The 27,312-nt window shown below is 37.4% G+C and overlaps 3 protein-coding genes across 5 annotated transcripts in view; 2 read left to right on the forward strand and 1 right to left on the reverse strand.

Moving 5' to 3' along the window:
• Nucleotides 1-5,795: 5,795 nt before the first annotated feature.
• LOC139975364 (BPTF-associated chromatin complex component 1-like) lies at nt 5,796-16,558 on the forward strand. The gene is made up of 6 exons (XM_071983260.1): nt 5,796-5,953; nt 6,641-6,735; nt 8,235-8,336; nt 9,836-10,023; nt 11,514-11,642; nt 14,970-16,558. The coding sequence occupies exons 1-6, from the start codon at nt 5,936-5,938 to the stop codon at nt 15,017-15,019; spliced, it is 582 nt and encodes a 193-aa protein (XP_071839361.1). The 5' UTR covers nt 5,796-5,935; the 3' UTR covers nt 15,020-16,558.
• Nucleotides 16,559-17,244: 686 nt separating this feature from the next.
• Nucleotides 17,245-26,376, reverse strand: LOC139975363 (lymphokine-activated killer T-cell-originated protein kinase-like). Of its 3 annotated transcripts, none has more exons than XM_071983258.1 (7): nt 26,240-26,376; nt 24,980-25,166; nt 24,210-24,333; nt 23,783-23,915; nt 22,938-23,134; nt 21,047-21,197; nt 17,245-19,685 (listed from the first exon to the last, which is right to left on the reverse strand). In XM_071983258.1, the coding sequence occupies exons 2-7, from the start codon at nt 25,162-25,164 to the stop codon at nt 19,489-19,491; spliced, it is 987 nt and encodes a 328-aa protein (XP_071839359.1). In that variant the 5' UTR covers nt 25,165-25,166; nt 26,240-26,376; the 3' UTR covers nt 17,245-19,488. The 3 variants fall into 3 exon arrangements, with proteins under 3 accessions (XP_071839359.1, XP_071839357.1, XP_071839358.1); XM_071983256.1 differs by lacking the exon at nt 26,240-26,376 and adding an exon at nt 25,897-26,072; XM_071983257.1 differs by lacking the exon at nt 26,240-26,376 and adding an exon at nt 25,620-25,756.
• Nucleotides 26,377-26,415: 39 nt separating this feature from the next.
• LOC139975362 (lysosomal dipeptide transporter MFSD1-like) overlaps nt 26,416-27,312 on the forward strand; it is a 29,956-nt gene continuing 29,059 nt past the window's right edge. The window contains exons 1-2 of the mRNA XM_071983255.1: nt 26,416-26,752; nt 27,254-27,306. Coding sequence (XP_071839356.1) covers nt 26,590-26,752; nt 27,254-27,306 — 216 coding nt within the window. The 5' untranslated portion in view covers nt 26,416-26,589. The remainder of the gene's footprint in view (nt 26,753-27,253; nt 27,307-27,312) is intronic.

Below are 27,312 nucleotides of genomic sequence, written 5' to 3' on the forward strand. Positions count from 1 at the left end.
TGTGGGGTGTTTTCATTGTTATTGTTATAGTTTCACTCGTTGTAGGGGACGGAGTTTACAATCTTCTTGTCTGGAGCAATGGTCATCGTTGGCGTAGGCTGAGTGACAGTGCAGGGGTACAGCTTTATGCTTATATTTGCATATATATATATATATACTATCCTGTCAAAAAGAAAAGAACTAACGTTTGATATATTTTAAATCACATATTGAAATGATTTCATATTTAATTATGTGTAAGTTTCATTTAAATCTGTTTTACATATCTCGACAGTTAATATAAATACTAATAAGCTACCTCTGTATAGTTCAAAGGCATATCAAAGCAGAAACAACACCAGTATATTGATCAGGTAAATTACTCATTAAACCAAGACATTAATAGTGCATCGGCGCATACATGTCGTTCAAATACCACCAGTGTTACGAAAGTAATTCAGGATTAAAACTTGACAGACAAAACCAAAATGAGGTAACTTGTTCAGTTTAATTATTCCAACATGAAGAAGTTTAGCCACTTAAAATATAATAGTTCCGCCGGAATATTAGGCTTTGTCGCTCTACATGTGAATACGATAGTAATGCATTTATTCCAAATAGTTCAATCGTGTTCATAATAATTCCCTTCATCACTTTACTAACATTAACTTGGTCAATAGTCATTGCAGCCACATGTGCTGTTGTAAATCTGCAGCCTATAATGACATTGATACAAGTCTTATGGGACATTAATAGGTTATCATATAAATTCAAGATATTTCGCATCTGCTGCAGGAGCCTATATTCCTCATATACAATTCTTGTTCTTGTATTTACATATGAAAACGTTACATTGAAGCACATACGTTATTAATTCCTGTCATATTGGACATATATATTATAGTGATAGAAATGTCGCATATAAATGCTAAGATTGAGAAAATGAAACAAAATCAACAAGTTTTATTCCACCGGAATCTTATTGATTCTCTAAAGTTATTACTTTCTTAATAAGTTTGCAAGATAAAAACCAATGACCGATATCATTGTACTTATTTGTACTGCGGAAATAGGGGTTTCGTTAGAGTGCGTTCTATTGTGGCAAACTTATGTAAACTTCCAATCAGTCTCAGTGAAGTTTACTGATAGGTCATATCATTCCGAACAAATACTTTGTATTAGAATTCAACGCCAAACGGCTGGTTTCTTCTTATAGAGTAAGTAACCAAGCAAACAAACATACAGATAAAACACAAATACAGAGAAGTACAGTTGTTTATTTTTGACAGCCCTTTCCGCCGAATTATCCATCAGTCATCATCTTCGATAGTTCCTTCTTGGCTTGTCCTGCATCGACTCAAAACGTTACCGCTGTGCAATGTCAACATGTCAATTTGAATAATTAATTTATACCAGGTTACTTGAAATTCCAACTGATGAAAAATGCAGCTTTCTCACACAGTAGCGAAGCCATGAGCAACAGGGCTCCCGTGCAACAGTAGAAATGGGCCCCAAAAGAGGAACCGGGGCAATGGGGAAACGTGCCCACCCCCACTTTTGTGAAAATGTTAAAAGTGTCCCATTTGAAAATGAAGTTTCCCCTTTGTAATTTTGTACTCCCTATCGAAAAGTGTAAATTTTACACTGAGTTTTCTTAATTTTTGTCTGGGTTTATTTTAAAATGGTTGTAATATGGCGCTCCAAATAAGCTCTACTGGATTATTTTTAGCATATTTTTCCGCGGTTGTATGGGCTAATGCATTGAAGCGAATCTGGTCAGTCGGGTGACTACATTGAAACTGTACGACAAGACAACCGTATAACTTATTTTGGAAAGTGCCCTCACATGTTGCTACACGCCAGCTGGATAGTATTTAGGACTTTTAAGACAATCGTCTTTAGTGGTGGGGCTGTTTCATTTCTTCGGTGCTTGCCACTGCCATCTGCTGGGACCCGGAACAAAGGAGCTCACCCGCCAAGTCACACCACTGTCCTGGGATTCAAACCTGATTGTAAAGCTACCATAGTCCTGGCGAATGTGAAAAGTGTTTCTACATTGGGGAAAAAAGTTTCTTGAACTAAAAATCCAGCTGATTTCACCCCTATATTTGTCATATTTACTGGTGCGTTAAAACTCTTTCATTTCTTGCCACAGTAAAAGTGTTCATATATAGCTGCATTTTTATCTCATCTAAGTTTTTGCTCATGATCTGAAACATGTTAATTATTATCTTTTGATGCCAAGGAAATAGACAAACACAAAATCTGTTCTGATTTTTTCAACTTTTGCTTGCATAGTCCCGACAAACAGTCAGCACCCGAAGTATTAGGAAGGGAGGGTAAAGAGGCAAGATCTGTCCTGGTTTCAGGCATGAACTTCACACTATCCGTTACGTATAGTGAGGCAGTGATAAATGGGGGGGGGGGGGTGGACGGCGAGATTTGACCTATGTCATGTCCAAATGCCATTCGCAATTTGCTCTCTTTCTTCAGGCTTCTATTTCCCTCTTTCTTCGTTATAGTCCAATACGACAATAAAAAGGGACTAGTAATTAAAAGAACAATAGGTAAATTAGAACTCAGTATCAAGGCACACTAAATGGACTATCATGCAAACCGAAGTCATGCCCCGCAAAATAGTGACGGGCTCGACTCGAATTTTGCCATTTCATCTGCTGGAATCTATCTAATATAGACTAGCTCAGCCGTCAGCAAACATTTAGGACGACAACGCAAGGTATCCTATGAGGACTGTGCCAGGCCACTGCACCCCTAAACAGAACCACGGGCTTCTCGAATTGATAGCTGGGGCGGGGTGGCGAGGCGGGGGCGGGGGGGGGGGGGGGGGTTGTAACCACATGGCGATAGCAGCCTTAAAAAATTCAGGGAGCAGATTAACCACGGTGACACAATTGGACATTGGAAATTGCAATATTTGTTATCTCGAAATTTAGACGAATTTTATTTCAAAACTTTCTAACCGAAATTTTCACTCTTCATCTCAAAGTTTTTACAATTTCCTCCACAAAATGTGGAATATTTCTTTGAGTCTTGTTCCTAGAAATTTCGAAGATTCATATCAAAATTTCAACTTCTTTTCTCGAACGTAACTGTGGTGACAGTTCTCTACGGTGGCTCTAAAGGGACAAACGATTTGTAGACGTATTAGCGAAACCTCGATTAATGAAATCTCGATAATTTGATACTTTTTGTCAAGATGTCAGTGTAAAACTTAGAGAAGTCATCAAATGTTGTGTTCTTGATGTGTTGGCAAGATTAGTATACAACACACTATCAAGAAAATGCGATACTTTTTGTCAAGATGTTATGTAGTGTAACATGACAAAGTTGGCAAATTTCATCAACATTGTAAATTCCTCAAAGTCGACAACACTTCAAATGTATACAAATCTGTTGTGATGTCTAATAATACTTACACAGTAAGTCTACTACTCGCCTGTCCCTCCAGGACAGCCATTGTTATCGGTAATGGAATCCCAGTGTCAACAGGCGTATGAAACTGACTGTACTGAGTGTCTGAGAAATTTCATATAATCTTTCGGTTACTCATGTGACATTCATTTTCTAGTTACAAATATCTAGAACCTTGCGGAAGCACGGAAAAAACAAATTATTCTGTGGTTCGAAGCTCTGAGCAATCGTAAAACGTAACCATTATAGATAAATAATCCATAGAGAATAGAGCACACAATTATTTGTTAGGTAAAGCTCAATAGGAAGCAACTCAAAACGTATAACTATAGTGTTTAGTTGGCCATCAACATCGAGCTTCCAGTTTAAGTGGTCCATCCCTTCCAATTTCTATCACTTCTCCGTAGACAAATAATAAATGGTACGTTGGCAGTGTATAGGTACGAATAAAATATTGTAAATAGCATATCAAATGATTAAAGGGAGTGAAGACTCGCGCACAAAGAAACGTCTGATGCCGGTAATTTGACCTAGTTTCGAATGAGGTGTAACAGAAGTGTTAGACACCACCATCGATCCCAGAGAAAATACACACACAGCTTGCTACCGTCGGTAATGAGACACTAGTGTACATTTAATACATGCAGCAACGGTCAATACCCACAACACAGTGTACATAGCAGCGATGGACATCTCAGCAGGGAGTTGTAATGGAACTCCCTGATCTCAGGTCCAGATAAAAGATAACAAGGTATAATGTTTCAATACTGTCTGCATTTTGTAGCGACATTTAAGAAGAAAACTTCACTTGCAAGCAACGGAAAGTTAACTTCTTTCAGAGGGCGACACGTGGTTTGGGCGAGTCTTCAATGCCTTTAAGTTGATCAGGTCAGATGATGATGATGATAATAATACATAATATCATATTAGACAGACGAGACTGTGACAGTGTTACCATCGTCAGGTGCGTATCACAATTCCCCTACAAGGAGAACTTAATGCTATACATGATCTTAGCTCAATAGGCCGAGAAGTGATTAAAGCCTTTGTGGTGTTCAAAAATCTTGTTCTTTCGTAGCATTTTAATTTTTCAGATAGTTTTATGTTCTCTGACAGTGGCGTAGGAAGGTACTTTTGAGTGGGGGGGGGGGGCTGAAGACTGATGGCCGGCCTGCGGGAGGGGTCTAATGGGAGGGGGTGTCCCCCTCCCCTTTGGAATTTTTTTGCATTTCCAGGTGGCCTCAGATGCAATTTGGTGCAATATAGCACACTTCACCCACTCCATTTTGTAAAGAATTTAGCATTTTCACCTGGCCTTAGATGCAATTTGGTGCTCCAAATGAGATTTTTTTCTCATTTTGAAATGAAAAAGGGGTTTTCTGACTTGCGGAGCGGGGGGGGGGGGGCAGAATGATACTTCCGCCCCCATATTTTTCACTGGGGGGGGGGCTGGCGCCCCCAGCCCCCCGGTTCCTACGCCCTTGTGAATCTCTGATAATGTATGTATGTATGTGTTTTAGATCCTCCTGCAAGCAGGAACTCGCGAAGAAGCCTCATTGGTTTATTAAAGCCGCAAGCTGACCGAAGTCAGTCTCTTACATTCATATTTAACGTCCACGATTATGAATTGTTAACAACTCTGTAACTGGACGACATACATTAATCTGGGAGTGACTCGAAACCGGGGACCTTATGATTGAAAGCCACCGGCGTTAACCACTGAGCTAACACTCATTGTATGGTTTTAAAGGGCCAAAATGAATTCCAGAGAGGAATTCACTTTGATTGGAATGTATTTGCAAGCTGTATCATACCCAGACATTTCTTGCATTTTATTGTTATCGTAGTGCGCGTGCGCGCTACAATATTGGCATTACTGTACAAGTGAACGATACCTACATGACTGGACGTTGAAACTTAAAGTTTCATTTAGTCTCTGTACATTTGTAGTTTCAGAGGCTAGCTGCGTAGCCAACTTATTCTGAGCCTGTCACGGCCCTCACAAGCGCCCTCACTTTGTAGGTACCTACATTACTGTACTCCCTGGTGTGTTATCCGCCCAAAAAATAACACCATGAACAACCGAAAAGTTCTTCCTAATACTGCAAGCACTCCACGGGCACTACAATACTGCGTATTTGCAGGCAAATGCAGTTCTAGTTTTTACTACTTTTGCTCGGGAGTGTTCCCGCCCCCCCCCCCCCCCCCCCTTGCGTGAAGTTACTGTTGTTCGACCGTTTACATAAGGCTCTGATCTACCCATAGAAATTGTGGATCTACCATAGCCAACTTATTCTGAGCCTGTCACGGCGCTCACAAGCGCCCTCACTCCTGTTCATTGCGTATAACGTTACGTATGATCTCACACAAAATCGGTGTTGTGACACTCTTTCCAGAGGAGGTATTGTCTTTGGCACTATGTTGAACCCATAGCAATTTCTATGGTTGAACCGTACCCACGCTTTAAGCCCGAAGCCGCGTTAAAGACAGCTTTCACTTGCAATTCTCGAGTCCACTGGTTATCATGGGTTCAGCGACAAAGGTAATCTCTTTTATACTATACAGTAACATTTTTTTTAAATTTGGTCACTGTATTGATGATTAACTGCTGTAAGGGATTCACAGAATTACATGGTACAGTAACAGCCCGTGAAAATATGCGGTCTCAGTCGCAGAAACAACGGTTGAAATGTCGAACGCTTATGTAAGATGCAGTTCCGCGAAATATAATATAACATATAGCTTGGCGTTGTAAATTTTAGACCATATACCAAGGTCATATTTTGTCAAATCAAACGAAATGCCACATTTAATCAGAATCATCTCCCGAGGTGAGTGATATAGCGACACCTTTAAACACCTAGGCTATAGTATAGGCTGGTAGTATACTTGCAGTTTGCCCTATATTTTGCTGCTTTGTTAACTGTAAAGATGCAGCCAAATATGGCCCAGCAAAAGTGGAATTGAAATTTTCTATTTTGAGGCATTATTTCTCCATAGCAGTAGACCTCCCCAGAGTAGGCCCTTTCCCCAAATATGGACAAAGTCTCACTCAATTCCTAATAAGCATGATGATTACATCAATATTCTCTGCATGATAATAATGAAGACAACAACTTGAGTTATTTAATTATTTATGTGAAAATTAAAACTTATTCAAATTTTACTTTGTGTACATCGAAAGTTTGTAAAACTTGTCGCTACTATTAAATTGCTGCATCTTTTGAAGGTCGGAGAGATTTTTGCTGCTGCAGGAGAAGCATTTAGTAGGCTGGGAGAGTTGACGATGCAGTTACATCCCCTGAATGAACCATCTCCAAACAGGTAAACAGATTCCAACATTCAATAGACCTCAAACTTGAAAGAGTTCACAAGAATTGTATATTATCAGCTGTCTGGCTTGATTTGTCGTGTGTTGGTTTACTGCTTGTCTGGCAGGTATTAAGGGATGACTTCAGGCAGAATTACAGTCTTCATATGTCATAGTCAAATAAAAAAAATTGTAGTAATGTTGTTATTTCCTATTCCAGTTTTTATGATATCTGCCTTTAAAATTTGTTGAATTTCAAGAATGCTCCATTGGCTGAATTAATAATGACACTGGCTACTCAGTGCAGGTGTTTATGTTAATCCGTTGTTTTATAAATTCTGATAACTTAACCAAACTTGCCAGTAACTATAAACAACAGAGCAACCTTGGATGACATATTACACCATTTGTCCTTGAATAATTTGTAATGAATTGTAAACATGCCATTTGAAGACATAGAAGTCTTATGTTTTTCCAATGTTGAGTTTTGTGTTGCATCTGAGGAACTGGCCTAATCCTTATGGTATGTGACATTTTAGACTACTGACAGTAGTCCAGTCACTTTTAAAGATGAGCATCAAATGTTAATGTGTTATATACTTCTCAAAAACTGAAAGTCGTATAGATATAGAACCTAGACTAATGCCAGTGTTAAAATTTCAAACTTGGTTATGTGCCTAAAGTCATCCTTTAATTGTTGGGATCTATTGGAATTACTGGTTCGTCAGACATGGAAATGAGTTTTTTTTTCAGTGATGAAACAGGACTGTTTATGGTACAGTAATATACATCACTGCACTGATCAGTCACAGTGAAGTAGTTAACAAAACACAAGAAGCATTATGTAGTTGCTCCAGCCAATATTTTTCTGTGTGCTATGTGACCAGATTGCATATTTTGATATTGAATAGAACTGTACATAGTGGTCTAGAATTAAAGTTTTGTTTTCAATTGTTCTGGTGTTATTGTTACATAAAGTTGAATTAAACTTGGCATAATCTGTTGGTACCAGATTTAACTGCTGAAGAAATGACTGGTAACTGGAAGCATCAGTAATTTTGGTCCATCAAATTCTTACCAAAAGGATGAAATTACAGTAAGGCATAATTTCAAAGCTCGCAGTTGATCGGTAAATGTTGACTTCAAATTGTTAAATACAAAGTATATTCATTGGCATCGAGTGGTTGATAAATTGATAATTAGGAGCAGGTAATTGTTGTAAATCACTTAAATCATCTACTTTTAAGAGTTGTTTTCTATTTAACTGACATTTATTGTTACTGTGTAAAAGTAAGTTGGCCTGACTTTTTGATCCTAGCAGGATCTTCTTCAGAGGCTAAATGAAAAGTGTGTGTAAAAGTAAGTTGGTCTGACGTTTCAATCCTAGCAGGATCTTCTTCAGAGGCTAAATGACTTACGTTTACACATTTCTCCTACACAGGCTCTCTAGTGGATAAGCAGTTTGCTAACAGTTTTATTTTATTTTGATTTATTGTTTCTGTTATTTGTCTAGTGGCAAGTGGAGTGACGAAGAATTACAGACATTACGAAATGCTGTTAAGCGTTTTGGAGAAGATTTGCACAAGATCAGCGACATGGTGAAAACAAGGACTGTGTAAGAATTTATTCCTTATTGCATGAGTGGTCGAGCATAACATTTTAAATGAAAAACAAAGGTTAAGTTTTTATTCAAAGTGAGGTGAACGTTTTAAATAGGCCGTGGCTATTCTTACGACTAGTCGTAACAATTCTTACGACATTGGCGAATTCATGCGCTATAAAGTAAATAAAGCAACTTCGCATGTAGTAGCGGTAACCCTAACCCTTACCCCTAACCTAACCCAACCCCTAACCGGGAAATATTGTTACTCCTAGTCGTAAAAATAGTACTCCTAGTCGTAAAAATAGTACTCCTAGTCGTAAAAATAGCTGCGTTAAAGCAACTGCGCATACGTAAAAGGGATTTATTGTTACGACTAGTCGTAAGAATAGCCACTTTGTTTTAAATATGGACTGTTAGTTTTCGTTGCATGAACAACTATCCAATGTGGGAAAGGATAAAAGATTTAACTAGTTTTTGAGCCCTACAAATCGTTGGCATAAAGTTTACCCTTAACGTTAGGTAGTGTAGCTTCTGACTAGCATCCCTAACAAAGACATCATAACATTGGGTTTGCCACCAAGTTTGATGGCTCTCTTTTTTGATCACAGGACCTGTGTTTTATTAGGTCACTGTTCAAATGCCATTCTTGCAAATGTTGACATTGCTCTTTGATAATTTGTAATTTCCTTGCATGTTATAATCTGTCTATGGGTTATCTATACAGAGTAACATGTAATGCATATATAATCCATGTAGTATGTGTAACTGTATGAAGCACGGTTCAGCTAGTTGGTTTTTGAAAGAGATTTTTAAAAGGGAACATTAAAGTGTTTACTTAAGTTAAGAGATTTTCCCCATGCTTATTGAAAGGAAAGCACAACACTAGCATTTGAAAGATACAATAGATCACTAAAGAGATGTACTAACAGCACAACTGTCATGTCATGGAGTACTTTGCTTCCATACTCCACACCTTGGCTTGATCTCGTGCAAGTTCATGAAAACACTGTGCAAATGGCTACGTGGTAGATCTATTTAAACCTTTGAAGGCTCTGAAAAAGCCTTTTCACCATCCCAACTTCATCAGACTTGATCAAATTTGTATATTTTTGAACAATCTTAAAATAGGCTTATTTACAACTCAGATACAAATCATGGGTTTGAGTACAACATACTGTGTATGTGTCACTAATTATATCACTACACTGTTGGTAAGTGGATGCAGTAAAAGCAAACTTCACATTATTACAACACTTCAGATTATGTGAATCAGTGACATCATAAACATGTTCCTACACTACTGTTTAAAGGTTTTAAGAGTTGGGGTAATATTAAAACAAAATTCTCAACCTGTACACAGATTATTGAAGGGTTTGGTATGGTGGTGTGCCCAGAACTATTCTTTGGGGTACTTTACCAGTATGATAGTCATTAGATAATTTAATGTGATGTTCATCTCAACACTTGATAAATATTTCAATGGTAACTTAATCTGTCTGTTTCTTCCACAGTTCCCAAATAAGAGCTGCAATCAGAAGGAAAAACTATGAACAATTAGACAAGCAACCTTCTGCCCAGAAAAGGTCTAAACCATCTCCATCTTTATCAGAGAGTACAGCATCATCAACTAATGAGATGCCTGTACCCGTCACTCTTGCTGGTTCCACAGATGAACCCCCTCTCAAAAGACAAAAGCAAGGTAAGAATTCTTTGTTGCTGTTCCAGAAAGAAACCCATGATGGTTATTGTATTAAATGTTCCAAGTTACAGGTACAAAATAGGAGTGTATTCAGCCACTATCAATTGATTAGTAGGATTCACACTAGAAAAATATATTTGTTTTTAAACTGTGTGACAGTTGAAATGAATTGGCAGCAAACTAGATTATCAGAGAAGTAGAATTGAGGTGGGGAGTGAAGATTGGATGAAAGTATTCAGATATTATTGGTGTGGGTTGGGGAAGGGGGGGTAAAGGTTGTATTAAAGAGATAGATGCAGAAACACCATGAATGGAATGAGAGGGAGAAGCATTGTGGGTGTGAACAAGATAAACCCACATAACATTTCAGATGCAGAAACACTATGAATGGAATGAGAGGGAGAAGCATTGTGGGTGTGAACAAAGATGAACCCACATAACATTTCAGATGCAGAAACACCATGAATGGAATGAGAGGGAGAAGCATTGTGGGTGTGAACAAGATGAACCCACATAACATTTCAGATGCAGAAACACCATGAATGGAATGAGAGGGAGAAGCATTGTGGGTGTGAACAAGATAAACCCACATAACATTTCAGATGCAGAAACACCATGAATGGAATGAGAGGGAGAAGCATTGTGGGTGTGAACAAAGATGAACCCACATAACATTTCAGATGCAGAAACACCATGAATGGAATGAGAGGGAGAAGCAATGTGGGTGTGAACAAAGATAAACCCACATAACATTTCAGATGCAGAAACACTATGAATGGAATGAGAGGGAGAAGCATTGTGGGTGTGAACAAAGATGAACCCACATAACATTTCAGATGCAGAAACACTATGAATGGAATGAGAGGGAGAAGCATTGTGGGTGTGAACAAAGATGAACCCACATAACATTTCAGATGCAGAAACACCATGAATGGAATGAGAGGGAGAAGCAATGTGGGTGTGAACAAAGATGAACCCACATAACATTTCAGATGCAGAAACACCATGAATGGAATGAGAGGGAGAAGCATTGTGGGTGTGAACAAAGATGAACCCGCATAACATTTCAGATGCAGAAACACCATGAATGGAATGAGAGGGAGAAGCATTGTGGGTGTGAACAAGATGAACCCACATAACATTTCAGATGCAGAAACACCATGAATGGAATGAGAGGGAGAAGCATTGTGGGTGTGAACAAGATAAACCCACATAACATTTCAGATGCAGAAACACCATGAATGGAATGAGAGGGAGAAGCATTGTGGGTGTGAACAAAGATGAACCCACATAACATTTCAGATGCAGAAATACCATGAATGGAATGAGAGGGAGAAGCATTGTGGGTGTGAACAAGATAAACCCACATTACATTTCTTGTATGCCATTTTACCTGGCAGGAGAAGGCTTTACTTGCCTGAGAGTTCCAGGTGGTCTCTCCTACTGCTAAGGATTCATATTCAGACATTCTTTCTTTTCTCTATTCTCAGAAATGTCTCTAAACATGTTGAATTCTGTGGGCAATCCTGCTGATTCTTTAGTGGATATTGAGGGTTTAGAGGAATCACGCACTCCTGTCAAAAAGTTAGAATTCGACATGCCTGAGTCCCCATCTGCTGGTAAGTATTGTTTATAAACTTATGCTCTTCCTATGTTGATGTAATTTCATCACTGGATAGACATGCTGGGTATCATCCAGTCACTTCAACACAATTTTGCTCTGGTACTGTGAATGTGCCTGACTAACATATTAAAAATTCAAACACAAGGAAATTCCTACACTCTGACATATTATTTACATAATTCATGTTCTCAAATAAAAGGAATAAATGTGTGTATTGAGTACCTCAGCAATGGAACAAGCTATACAGTTTGGAGTAGGGGCTATTTGGTACCATCATGATTTACAAACTTTCTTCAAGTGTTGTGGCTCAGGTCAAAAGAGGTGGAAACCTGCAAACCTTGTGAACAATATACAGTGAGTGAAGTGTTTACAAATGTGATGCTTGACATGTGGCTTCCTTATCATGAGTACATTTGAGGTAAGCAGATGGCAAAATATCTCAAGTAGCTCTTTAGCTCAAGAAAAAATAGAAGGGTCACAGTTTGTATATGCAAGATATATTAATGTTATGATCGGCATACACTTTGTTGAAGGGTCAAAAGCCACTTAAAGGTGAATCCAGGAACCTTGAAACATAAGTGCAATGTAGATAAGTGTCATATGTGACATGTATCTTCACTTTAATGAGTACAGGTTGTTCTATTGTTTTAGTGGGACTCATGGGTCATACGTGACATGTAGCTTCACTTTAATGAGTACAGGTTATACTATTGTTTTAGTGGGACTCATGGGTCATATGTGACATGTGGCTTCACTTTAATGAGTACAGGTTGTTCTATTGTTTTAGTGGGGCTCATGGGTCATACGTGACATGTAGCTTCACTTTAATGAGTACAGGTTGTTCTATTGTTTTAGTGGGACTCATGGGTCATACGTGACATGTAGCTTCACTTTAATGAGTACAGGTTGTTCTATTGTTTTAGTGGGGCTCATGGGTCATACGTGACATGTAGCTTCATTTTAATGAGTACAGGTTGTTCTATTGTTTTAGTGGGGCTCATGGGTCATACGTGACATGTAGCTTCACTTTAATGAGTACAGGTTGTTCTATTGTTTTAGTGGGGCTCATGGGTCATACGTGACATGTAGCTTCACTTTAATGAGTACAGGTTATACTATTGTTTTAGTGGGGCTCATGGGTCATACGTGACATGTAGCTTCACTTTAATGAGTACAGGTTGTTCTATTGTTTTAGTGGGGCTCATGGGTCATACGTGACATGTAGCTTCACTTTAATGAGTACAGGTTGTTCTATTGTTTTAGTGGGGCTCATGGGTCATACGTGACATGTAGCTTCACTTTAATGAGTACAGGTTATACTATTGTTTTAGTGGGGCTCATGGGTCATACGTGACATGTAGCTTCACTTTAATGAGTACAGGCTATACTATTGTTTTAGTGGGGCTCATGGGTCATACGTGACATGTAGCTTCACTTTAATGAGTACAGGTTGTTCTATTGTTTTAGTGGGGCTCATGGGTCATACGTGACATGTAGCTTCACTTTAATGAGTACCGGTTGTTCTATTGTTTAAGTGGGACTCATGGGTCATACGTAACATGTAGCTTCACTTTAATGAGTACCGGTTGTTCTATTGTTTTAGTGGGACTCATGGGTCATACGTGACATGTAGCTTCACTTTAATGAGTACAGGTTGTTCTATTGTTTTAGTGGGACTCATGGGTCATACGTGACATGTAGCTTCACTTTAATGAGTACAGGTTGTTCTATTGTTTAAGTGGGACTCATGGGTCATACGTGACATGTAGCTTAGTACAGGTTGTTCTATTGTTTAAGTGAGACTCATGGGTCATACGTGACATGTAGCTTCACTTTAATGAGTACAGGTTGTTCTATTGTTTTAGTGGGACTCATGGGTCATACGTGACATGTAGCTTCACTTTAATGAGTACAGGTTGTTCTATTGTTTAAGTGGGACTCATGGGTCATACGTGACATGTAGCTTCACTTTAATGAGTACCGGTTGTTCTATTGTTTAAGTGGGACTCATGGGTCATACGTGACATGTAGCTTCACTTTAATGAGTACAGGTTGTTCTATTGTTTTAGTGGGGCTCATGGGTCATACGTGACATGTAGCTTCACTTTAATGAGTACAGGTTGTTCTATTGTTTAAGTGGGACTCATGGGTCATACGTGACATGTAGCTTCACTTTAATGAGTACAGGTTGTTCTATTGTTTAAGTGGGACTCATGGGTCATACGTAACATGTAGCTTCACTTTAATGAGTACAGGTTGTTCTATTGTTTTAGTGGGGCTCATGGGTCATACGTGACATGTAGCTTCACTTTAATGAGTACAGGTTGTTCTATTGTTTTAGTGGGACTCATGGGTCATACGTGACATGTAGCTTCACTTTAATGAGTACAGGTTGTTCTATTGTTTAAGTGGGACTCATGGGTCATACGTGACATGTAGCTTCACTTTAATGAGTACAGGTTGTTCCATTGTTTTAGTGGGACTCATGGGTCATACATGACATGTAGCTTCACTTTAATGAGTACAGGTTGTTCTATTGTTTTAGTGGGACTCATGGGTCATACGTGACATGTAGCTTCACTTTAATGAGTACCGGTTGTTCTATTGTTTTAGTGAGGCTCATGGGTCATATGTGACATGTGGCTTCACTTTAATGAGTACAGGTTATACTATTGTTTTAGTGGGGCTCATGGGTCATACGTGACATGTAGCTTCACTTTAATGAGTACAGGTTGTTCTATTGTTTTAGTCGGGCTCAAAGATCATTTGAAGTCAGCACACCTCCTGGAAGGTTCATTATGTTTTTATCATGCCAAAGAAAATTTCTCTGACCACAAGAGACAGGTAGAAGTTGATAAATATCCAGTACTTAGCATCCTCATTGAAAGTTCAAAAGGTTATCTGTTCAGTCTTCAATTGAAGATAACTAATTTATTTTAAAGTTGGATCAATCTTTGTTTGTCATAGTAACTTCTTAAAGTAGTTGTGAGAAATAAAACAATTCTCTTCAGGCGTGTGGCAAAAGGTATGTGTAAGAATTCTCAGAATTGGCTACTTAACAGAATGTTTGTGTTGGCTTACATTTATATGGCAAGTCACAACTGGGATGGTTACCACTTAATAGTTATGTCTAGAAAGCTCATGTAGGCCTAGTACTTCCACAAATGATATTTAAACCTTTATCTGCTCCTCTATTTCACAGTAAACCTACTTTGTTTTGGTGTTTAGGTATTAAAAAACTTCAAAATCCTGACCAAAACAACTTGTTTATATGCTTGTCACACAATATGATCTGATGTATCTTTTGCTTATTGTTTCTCAGGTGATCTGCAAATAGTTACTTCTGGCATTAGCAGCAACATTAAAGACTGAGGGCAAACATGTAGGTGTGCAGAGAACCGAACTAATAAGTAACCATTGTTACATAATCGTATGTTGTTGAATTGGTGCATGATCAAGTACTTGCGGAGGATGACTCACTGGGATGATAACTCACCGGGATGATGACTCACTCGGATGATGACTCACCGGGATGATGACTCACTCGGATGATGACTCACTGCAATGATGACTCACCGGGATGATGACTCACCGGGATGATGACTCACTCGGATGATGACTCACTCGAATGATGACTCACTTGAATGATGACTCATGGGAATGATGACTCACTGGGATGATGGCTCAATCTCACATTTATTGGTTCTTCAAACCAATACCTCAAATTCTCTTGAGAATATTTTGCAGGAATTCTTGAGAGATAACAGACTGTGTAGTGTGTAATGATCATATCCTCTCAACATTGATGTCTCCCTTCAAGCTCTCTGTTCAAAGAGAATGTGTTACTTTTATTTTGTACAAAGTATTGGACGATTATATTCCTGAAAATTTGTCTTGACATATTTGGCAAGTAACCAAAAATGGCATTTTTCAAATCCTTTCAATTTTTCTCAATCAATCTCTACTCTTATAAGTAAAAAGGAAATGAAGAGAATGTTTACAAAAAGGAAGATTTAGTTTTGTTATTGCCTGTTGTGAGTAGTAATTAATTGTACTGCAGTGAGTACACACATATTTTCACCCTAAGGTAGGTCCCTAACAGGTCAGTATGCTATAAACTATAATTAAATGTTTTGTGTTTATTATCTTCACAGCAAAATTAGAGAGTAATCATAATATTTCTCTGTACAAATAATAAATGAATTTAGCATAAAGTGACTGAAATAAGTGGTATGTTTAAGAACTATTAAATTGTTCTTTTTGCTCTATTATTTGGAAATGATAGATCTTTGCTGTGTTGCATATTCAACATAATGAGCTTTTCATGTTTTGACCCATTTCTGTTTTGGAAACGCACCACAAGCCTGTGCCTAATTTTTTTTAAATATTAATTAAGAACAAGATATGCCTGATACTTCATCTTTTGATTATGTACGTTATGTACATAATACATGTAGCATAGTGTCCAGTGCAAAGAATGCTGCAGTACCTAACACGAGTACTTAGCTATGATTTGTTCTGTGGTAATCAAATGTGGACTGTTGAGGGGAGGAGGGAGGAGGGGTGCGGCTAAATGTAGTTGTAGAAAGAATGCCCTGCTGATGATGATGACTTCTCATATCTAATACTGAACACTGAAACATTAGACTATTAAGATGCTGTTCCTTTTTTTGGTTTTAACACAATTCCAGTCCATTAAAAAGTGTTTTCAGATTCTGCACTTAACACTACATATTTGCTAGTCCAGTCGTCTAGGTGATATTGTAAGTTATACCTCAAAAAAGTGGCCTGAAGGAGAGGTAGGCTTTAAAAGGTGAATGAGAATTACTTGGATCACTTCTAGACATACTGCAATTTTGCCATCTTTGACTGGCTTTATATCAGCATTTTCTAAGCTCTAAATAAATAAATAGCATAATCCAGGTATTTATTAAGTACTTCAAATAGTCATACAGTTTCACAGACATTGTTAACACTTACTGCTCCATCCTTGGTGATATTGTAGGTAAGGACAAGAATGATCTTAGAAAATGAGGAAAGAGGAAGTCTGGTGGTTATGGTTTTATTGTTTTTGTATATAATTTGACAGTTGTAAATACATTTTCTACCAAAAAACAAATATACTTGTTTCATACTATTTGTAATAACATGATCAAGAGATGATTGACTGTTCTGAGCAACTTTCACGAGTGACAAATAGTTATCTGGATCTTTGGAAGAATTAGCTAAGGTGTAGCTAATGAGGAACACTCAGCCACTGAAATGACAACATGAACTAAGGTTGAAATGATGATTTAGTAGGCCCACACTCCCTGCCCCCACATTCTTCTCCCAGACAAAAACTAAATTATTGTTCAGACTCGATTGCAGGTGAAGGGTCTCTGCCGATTTATACACTTGCCTCAAGGACTTCAAATTTGTCTAACAATGTTAGAAATTTGTCTTACAATGTCAGAAATGATTGTATAAACCTCCTTTTTGGTTACGATGCCAGAGGTTCAGTTACCCTTGCAGTTCATGCTGACGTGTGTATGTATCTGTGCATGTTATGGCTAGATTGTAAACACAACATCTCAACAAGTTGAATAAACGTCATATTTGGTTAGGTTCAGTTTCAGTTTATTTTCTCTGTATCCTCCAAGGAGGTATAAGAGACATAAATACAACAACAAATAGAGATAACACATAACATAATTTGATGGCAGTCACAAGAGAGATACAAGACAAAATAGAGGTATAAGATTACAGATAGAATATCTGAAAGTGTGGCACCAGCACTACAGTAAGCACTAGCAATAGACATTACGAGAAGGTTTTTATTATGTTAGCACAAAAATGAGTTAAGTTGGAAATAACAACTTTAGACTTCGATTGAAAAAGATCATGCCAATTGAACTGGGTCTTGCTCTGAAATACGGTTTTAAGTAAGATTTCTTTCTTTATTAAAGGCTGGGCACTCGAAAATGTAAAGAAATTCATCACCTTATTTAATACTGTTACATAAATTACATATCCAATCATGAAACACAATATCTTGGTATCTTCCAGAAATAATCGGAATATATGATATTTACTGAAATAGTTACGGTTCCGGAAATCGAGGGTTCCAAATACTTATCGAATTCAATGTTGGTCTTGAACATTCTATACACTTTACAATGCGAATTACTATTGACATTGGCAAGACACTCCTGTTTATATATGTCACCTAGTCTTATTTTAATTTTTTTACTTAAACATGCTTGGGATATAATAGGGTCAGAAGAATAATGAATTTGGCTGGCCGCATACATAGGTTCCACACATACAACATTCTGGCTTTGTCAAGAATACTTTTAACTTTGCCTAACCAAGGAGACGAATAAATACTTTGATCGTGGAGAGCCCTAAGGAACTTGTACATCTGAGCGATAATTGATACTCACTGCTATTTACAGTTCTACACCAAAAATTACCATTCTTGCCTCGATTGTACTAATCAGCTTGCGAGTGACGTCCTAATTCACCATATGCTATGCAATTCGGAGTATACTTTAAGAATTTGTTTACAGAATTTTAAGCTTCAACTTGGCTGAAATCATCAAAGCCCCTGATCTCACATCCATAGAGCAGAACAGGAAGAACCAGTTGATCAAACAGCTTAACTTGTAAATCTAATGGGAGCTGTAGGTTATAAGATTTACACTATATGCTCAAAAGGGCACGTCTAGCTTGATTCACTTGTTTATTAACAGCCTTTGAAAATCTACTGTTAGTTAAAAGTACAAACCAGATAACAATAATCATCAACAATTTCAACTACAGGTACAACACACAGAGGTAAAGCTTGATTTTTAGCCTAATTTTTCCCCTTGAAAATACAAATATTATAGTTTTAGCCGGGTTTACAGTCAATTGAAAGGTATCACAATACGTTTTAACCCCATCAAGAGCATTGTGAAGTACGGTTTCACTTTCAGCTAATACAAAAGTGTCGTCTGCATAGAGTAAGGTAAACAATTTAAAGAAAATTTCAACATCGTTAGTACTTAATGTATCCTTCATGGACGTGGAAAGTTTAATAGACTAAATAGACTTTGCCAACATGATTCCTGGTACCTTCCTTTATATGTTGCCACATTAGTCAATAGATATTCCCTCTTCATTTGGGTGTGCACAAGTTTATGAATATTAACAAGTATGGCTTACCACGCTATGAATATGTTTGGGCAACCACTAAACGATTTCGTTTTCTGGTTATTATGTAACTTTGTAAGGTCAACAGTCATTTTCAGTCAACAGAGGTTAATGCCTGAAGGTGTGGCAAGGAATCACAAAGCCATTTGCTGGTATTTAATGAAACTGTTCAGTGAATCAAATAGCACATTAAACCATGATCAAATATTAGTAGTAAAGTTTAAAGAGGGCACAGCAAAGTTTCAAACATGGCAAATGTCAAATGTACATCTAGCATTGACTCAAAATGATACCATCTATTTATGGCATATGATGGAAAAGGCAACAGAGTGGTATTAAAAGTCTTTATATCTAAGATAGACATTACTACAGATTGATGGAACACCCTGCACTTCAGGTGACATCCTCTACTTGTGAAGTATTTCACTTGACCCCCCAATATTTGTATTGCCCCAACTACACATTGCCATGTTAACCCCAGGTTCTAAATTAATTCTCAATCTTAATCACAGAGCTTGTCCCAGCTTGTCCCTTAATCACAGAGCAGAGCAGAGAACCTATGAGTGGTCTTCTAGCATATTTGGGTGCAGCACTGATATCCTAATTCAAATTCTCTTGGAGAATTGTTTTCCTCTCTCTAAACCAGTGCATTCTTCCATCAGTTTTTACTCCAACATGTTTACTATTTCTTTTGCTGTTGGTCTTCGATTGGGATCTTCATCGGTACAAATGGTAAGTAATTCCAGTACAGGGAGGTAGTTATCATCATAGTTGATGTCTGGTAGTGGAGGTCTGCTTCCGAGGGCCTCAAGATACTTAGATTCATCCCAGGTGGCATCCATACTGTCATCATTTTCATCACCTAATGAAAATGATATCCAAAGTGATTTTATGTTTTAGTGAAAAAAACAACAGAGTATAAGTTGTTGAAAACTTTGTAAATACCCCCCCAGCTTTACGTGAAGTTATAAAAGGCAAATTCTTTTACAACTGGAATCTTACGCCAAAATCTTATATGCAAAATAGACCTAGGTACAGTGGTTGTGATAGGGTCGGTTTGAAATGATGAACTTCAACTTAAGGGTTTTCAGAGGCCCTACACTAATGTAGCATTAAACAAACCAAGTAGTTGTCTTCAAATCTTGAATACTGGGAAAATGCTACATTTCAAACATGGCAAGCCTCGCCCTCTTTAGACATTGTCGGTAAGCAGTACAGAGGGTCAGCTACATACACAGCTGCCTTGTGATTCCTTGACATATTACTGAGCTATAGAATAAATGCAGGTAAATTGTTGTTCAGTAGCTTTTTGTGAAGAGTGGATCACATATGGTTGACAAATTTGAACCAAAGCATCAGTCAAAATTTGCTTATCCACATTCCTAAATCTTGGCTACTAATTAAAAAACTCTCTTGTGTTTGACCAATTATATGAACCAATTTAAAATCCTTGCATATCATAAGAAACTTTTCTATAACATAAAATCACAGATGGATAAGGGAGAATCCTGAAAATTTGGTATCGGTAGAGGAGAGTTGATATAGGTGTATTTGATAGAGTTATTTTACTGTAAATGATAAACCTTAGATAAAAGCTTGATTTCAGTCTTTGTAGTAGAAAATTGTCAACAAACACACATGGAATAACAGGGAGGTCACAAACAAATAGAGAAATGTTAGAACATTAGTGATGAAGGTAGAGTTTATAGATTTATCCTAGATCCAGTTGGGTATGATAAGTTTCTCATTCATATTTTTAAGGACAAGTTGATAGAAGTTTTGGTCCTTTGAAAAGCCTAAATTTTCTGTTGCATCCATTTGGCACAGTTGCTTGTTGAACATAAGAAATATCTTTAGCTGATGGTTTCATCAACTTAAAGTGCAAGTCGATTAAAGTTAGTGGTATGTACAGTAGGCAATGTAACGGTGCTTTTTCTGTGTAACCAGATTAGTTCTCCTGTTGGACAATAGGAATACTGTAAAAGCTCATAAGTAACAAGTACCACAAAATAAATTTTATACAAATATACCAACAAAAATTGCAAACATAGATTTCTGCTTTTAATAAAGAATATTTATGAACTTCTACTTACAAATTAGCAACTTCACTTTGCAAAGCATCAGCCAGCTTTAACAGATCACTATTGAAAAGTCACCAAAATTGGGGAAGAAATAGTGAATTTACCAAGGACTAGTTAATGCGTTTGTAAATAAATGACTCACCAAGTAAATGAGTGTGTGGTATAGTTAATGCCAGCATCTCCCACAATACCAATCCAAACGCAAAGATGTCTGTTTTATCTGTTATTCTGTCTCCAATTATGACTTCCTTGGCACTCCAAGGTTCAGTACCGATGTAGTACTCGCTTTCATCCTTCAAGAACAGAAATTGAGACAAAATATTTAGATCAATCGGAAGAATAAAATAAGGCATTTTCACATCCTTTCAACTATTTGTCAGGAACATAATATGGGAATTGGGATGATTACCATGTTTTGATATATTGATCTAACACATTTGCCCACATTTCAAGAATGCAATAACTTCCCACCACAGTGGTCTTAGCAAAGTTAGGTTTAAATGGTCGGTCCACAGGAAAATTTATCTTTGGAAGAAGAATATAAACTAATCATCGAGGTGAAATTTGCATGTTATTCCACCAAATGTTGTGTTTTGACATACAAGTGAAATTATCATAACTAAACTTGAAGCAAACATGTGTGATGTCATAGATGCACACAGCCAATGTTTTCTTTAGAATGTACATCCAATCTTCTTACTCAACTACAGTATGGGATGCCTAAGTTTAGAATACACTACACTAAAGTCATTGGGATTATGAAACGCTTGCATCACCAAAGCAAAGTTGAAACAATGTCCAAAACATTTTGGTTCTATGATATCACACCTGGTACAAAAGTTGGTATATAAAAAAATATATATAAAGGAATTGAATAATGCTTAGAACTTTTGCTCTTTCATCACCCAAACATTAATTTGCCTCTGCACTACTCTTCTGCACTCTCTTATAAACAGAACATTAATTTTCAGTTATGTATGTATAAACTTCAGGAAATTAACTGAAAGTTATCATTGCACTGGTTTTGATTGTGTCGTTTATACTCAACTACTTATAAGCAAATTAAAACCAGAAAGCTAAAAGGCTCAGCGATTCCTCGCCCATCTTTTTCAAGAACTGGTTTCAATTCACACGTTTTCATTATGAAGTTACTGTGTTTACCCTTAGGTTTATAAGGTTTAAGATCCCATGGGCATTGACTAACATTATTGTAAGCTATGAATCACAGTATTAATCATCAAAGTTTGACCTCCGAGATACAGTACCATGTTAACAAGGCCATCACAGTTTGACCTCTGATCTCCACCATTTTTAGTAGGATTGTTGTATGCCCCACAGACTAATTTAATAATAGCAGATCAAACGAATTGATGTCATGTTAAAATGGTCATAAATCAGCCTCTTGCATTTTGGGCATAATATTACATGCCAGATATAAGATCCAGACATGTTTTCCTGCTTGATATATATTGTTTAAAAGGTTTTCACCATTTGACCTCTGGTGACCTCAAATGACCTTTACCTCCACGAAAAACAATACAGTTCTTCTACTCAATATGGGGTACCCACACACTAAGTATGAGATTCATCAAATTTTATCTTCTTGAGATATAGTGTTTACAAGGTTTTCACATTTTGACCTCTGATGACCCCAAATAAGCTTTCACCTCCACCAAAAACAATAGGGTTGTTGTACTCAATATGGGTATCCACATGCCAAGTATGAGATCACAAAAGGGTACCCTTCTTGAGACGTTGGGTTGACAAGTAGCGTCACACACACCAACACGCCATAACAGAGATTCCTTTTTTCTTTGACAAGGAATAAAAAATGACAACTAAATGAGAAATTAGTAGGAAAAAAAATTACAATAGAGAATAACAAAATTATTGGCAATCCAAATATATAAATTTGATTGCTGCTGTTAATAAAAGCAAGTATCTTAAGAGTTCCTATTAAGCAGGGGGCTATGTGACTGAAATCTTAATTAGCTGTTATACATACATTGTGAAGAATGTGAACAAAAACTCACCATGATGTCTGATAAATCATCTTTCATTTTCACAGACACACCAAAGTCACAGAGTTTTATTTTTTCAAAATCGCCCTGGATGAGAACGTTTGCACTTTTCAAGTCTCCATGAAGGACTTTGTGTTCATTATGAATGTATGATAAAGCCTTAGCCACAGCTAGGGCTACTTTCAAAACATCCCGGGCAGGAAACGGATCTGTAGGGATGATAAAAAATATCCCAAAACTTTAATGGCCTAAGTCTTTACAAGCAAAGAACTTACCTGTATCAGTGTTAAACCAATGATTACCATTCTTCTCTGTTGTTCAGTCCATTTTGCACTACCACCATCCTCTTTAAATCACTGCCCCCTCCCCAAAGTGTTCATTCAGGTGCTACATAAACTGTGCACCTCACATAATGTATTGAGCGACCTCACCTGGAGAGCATCCAGAAATGCCGGCTCTGGAATGACTAGTCTTAGGCAGGAGCTGAATTGTCGTACAACATGAATTTTGCACATGGAAGGAAAGGGACAGCTACTACAACTTTCAAACCTACTGCTGCCTTGACCACACACAACAGTAATAGCACTTATGAATAAGTATGAGCACCATATCTAGTTTTACTGCAATTGATGACAGCATTCTGATTTTTTTTACAAAGATGTCCCCAAGGAGAAAATGTGTCTGGTATGTGCCAGATAGGTAAGGATCAGAACTGGCTTTGATTTCAAAGCTTGTAGGAAACTTCTGGGTTCTGTCAGATGCCCCTGCAACTAGAAAAACTGTTCTTGGAGTGAAAGATGGCAATTTCGCCAAGGAAATAATTGAACCCTTCTGCAACATTCAACCTCATCTCTTACCTTCTCCATTTTCGCTCCTCATTTCAATCAGGTCCATTAAGCTCTTCTCTCCATTTTCCATAGAGAGGCAGAGAGTTCCATCAGCAGATCTGCTGAAGCCACGATAGCCAATTATTGACTCATGTTTGAATTTCTGTGAAGGACATGTTGCCACATTTCAATCTTGAAGTATTTGCAATCAAGTATAATTACATGATCACATCTTCAAATAAATATTTTAAAAATGATGTTTGCTTTCTTGAGATGTATAATCTTGTTTGGGAGCTGGGTGTCACACACACCTGAACACCCACAGGCCAAGGTGTACTTGCCTCAAAAGAAACAACTTAAACAAGTTGTATATTTAGGTTATTTAATTATTCAATTCTTTGATTAAAAGTAGTACAAATGCCCTAATTGTAATGTCTCATTATATTGAGACACAAACCTGCAGGAGTTCAGCCTCTCGTTTTAGTCTTTTCTCTGTATTAATATCTGCTGTAGCAGTTTTGTATGCCTTCACTTTTTTTACTGCCCATGGAGATCTAGCAAACCCACTTTTTCGAGGACTCCTGTAGAGGGAAGAAAGAAAGAACGAAGAAGTAAAATAAAAGGGAATTAACAAATATGGGAATACAATGGAAGTAATAAGTATAAGAATAAAACAGCATCTCTTGTGCCAAATATTTATGTCAGATGGTTGAAAATCTCAGCATCTGTGTGGATTGTAAGTATACTTAAGAAACTTGAAACTTCTCAAATTAAGCACAGCTACTGTATTTCTCTTCAAAACCTTCAAAGTTGATGTTCTTAGGCTGAAATGGGATATAGTCATGTGACAGCAATCATAAAGTGGGACATGCTTATAATGATAGGGCAAATTGTAATATAAGTATTGAAAGAGCATATGGTTATCTGATATAAATCAAGAATATGAATTAAGCATAATATATATTTTTCGTATATATGATGAAGTGAAGTATGATAAATATGATATGAGTCATTGAAGGCTTTAAGGTTAGGTGCTCTACTCTAGATGGCAGGGATGTAGCTGATGCTTGCAAGGAAACTTCTCTTTCACATGTGATTGTCTCTTTCAAGCATTAACAATCATGAACAGGTGACATGGGTCATTGTGGAAGGGTTGTGCATTCTGCTTGAAATGTTCAAAGATAAACTTTTATTACTCCTACAAACATAGAACTATGACCAGCCTACCTTTCAAGCAAGTAAACAGACACGCCTGTACCATATCCAAGTCTCTCCATGAAAGGTGAGGCTGGTATTGTGATTACTGGTGACTGGTCTGTGGAAGATCGATTTAAGAAAGGTGTCCTACTGTGTCTTGAAGGGTGAGTTGGGGTACAAAATCCCTCCTCTGTAACATGGTTCTGCAAAGACATTTCTGTAAGTGTAAGAAAGAAACTGATATTTAGCATCTGTCAAAATCAGGTTGTCATTTACTAAAGAGAGAAGTGGTAAGTCAAGATTTGAAGAGGTTCAATGTTTTACATTTGAAAGTTACTTTACATTACTCAAAAAATTGCTACATAAAATCATGTGCATCTAACTATCTTACTAGTAGGCCTATGCTATAGTAGTTTATACTTTATAACTTGAATTCATAATTGAATTAACCACATAAAATGTTGTAGGATAAGCCTATCTAAAGGTCAAAAAGTGTCCTTTATTCATGTGACATGTGTGCGCTCACATGCTTTTTGTTGTCAGGACTTAACTTTACAGCCTACCTTACTTAACTCCCTTACTTAACTTTATAGCCTACCTAGCTGGACAATTTAATCTAATATATAAGTGAACAATTTTACTACCAGTCAAGGCATAAGTTTAGGCCTACCGTTAGAGTCAGCTAGGCATGCAGCAAACTTGCATAGTGTAGGCTTTGCTTACTAAGTACTGCTAAGCTACTACTCAGGAGATTGGGAATGGGACGTTAGGCAGGTAGGCAAGTGAGGACTAGTAACAGCCTAACACTGATAGATATATAGGATATACATTACTGTGTGGCCATAGTTGGGAGTGTCTGTGCCTTGAATAGCCCTCCTAAGTTTACTGTACCTACTGATATATGTTCTTAGACTTACTCTTATACTACATTAACTGGGATTACTTACTAATATTTATGGTCATCCACCCTACTAGACAACTGACGGAGAATCTAACACTTTATGTGTGCCTTTTGTGACGCTATTCCTTCAAACTTCAGTGATAGACCTCCCTAGATGGATCTGTCATGGATATTACTGTTGGGCCAGTAGCTAGAGATCAGTATCTTGTTTACGTGTTGTAGTTTTGAATGTGGCGGGTCATCAATCACATGACTTAAGTAACAACACTATGCTATAATTTATTGTTTTTCATATCAAATGTAGACCATAATTGTTCATTTTCATGATTTAAAATGCTATAAACAACATTTTTTTTATTATTTAAAACTATGATAAAGAGAAAAATTACCTTTCAGAATTGTCTTAAGAATTATTAATCATAATTTACCGCTATGCATCTCTACGTATCATTGGAATTAAAAGTAACGTGGAAATGCTGTACGGACAAGGACAAGCTAGACTTCCGCCTTGTGTGCAACTGCGTATGATTTGTATTTATAGTATAATAGTCGTCAGTGCTAGAGGAGCTACAGTAATATTATGAGAAACTTTCTGGAGTGTCATTTACACAGACACAGTCTAGTCAAACCTATGTGTTTGATCGTAAAGTTGATAGATTAGCTTTTACATAGTTACTTTGCAATTCCTCGGATGTCCATGTCGAAAGTAGCTTGATCGTTCTGCCGAATCCGTGCAAACATGACTGAAAAGAATGAATCGGAGCGCTCGGCCCTTTTAAGTGGTCGTCCAGTCACAGAAAATGAAGAGCACATGACTGGTTGTGGTGCAACGGTATGCTGTGATCCTCACAGAGCTCTGCACAGATATATAGCCTTATGTTTTATATGCCTACTCAGTTTTGGTGAGTTGAAAAAGCTACAACTTAGCCCTCTGTTAATTATTATAATCTACACATGTTCAACCATTTAGAAAATGAAGCAACATACTGATGTGACATCAAAATGGAGGGCACAAGAGCCAGGTTGGTCCTTGGAGCCATGTATGTCTCCGACACCCATTGTGTACTCATCGCTTTTCTGCATACACATACCCAATATCTCAATTTTCCATTGCCATATACTTTCTTGTGCCCCCTACCTGACACCATGCTGTATCCCAGTCCCCCTGCCAGGCCTAATACACATATCAGTGTATGCAGAAGCTAACATGGCAAGATGAAATGGGCTGCTATTCAAATGTTAATTGTGTCTTTTGGAACATTTTTCTTTTGTTTAACTTTGCGCCCATGGCTACAATCTTGTATCAGAGATCCAGAATCCTGTGTTCATAAGAATGCTGCAGCATTAAAGGCTTTGTTTTACTTAAAAAATTACAGAATACTTTTATATTTTGTCATTTACAGGGAGCTACTTTTGTTATGATAATCCTGCTGCTCTGCAGTTACAAATAAAGCAGGTAGGT

This window comes from Apostichopus japonicus, chromosome 10 (genome assembly GCF_037975245.1).
Source record: "Apostichopus japonicus isolate 1M-3 chromosome 10, ASM3797524v1, whole genome shotgun sequence".
In the NCBI taxonomy this organism is placed as follows: domain Eukaryota; kingdom Metazoa; phylum Echinodermata; class Holothuroidea; order Aspidochirotida; family Stichopodidae; genus Apostichopus; species Apostichopus japonicus.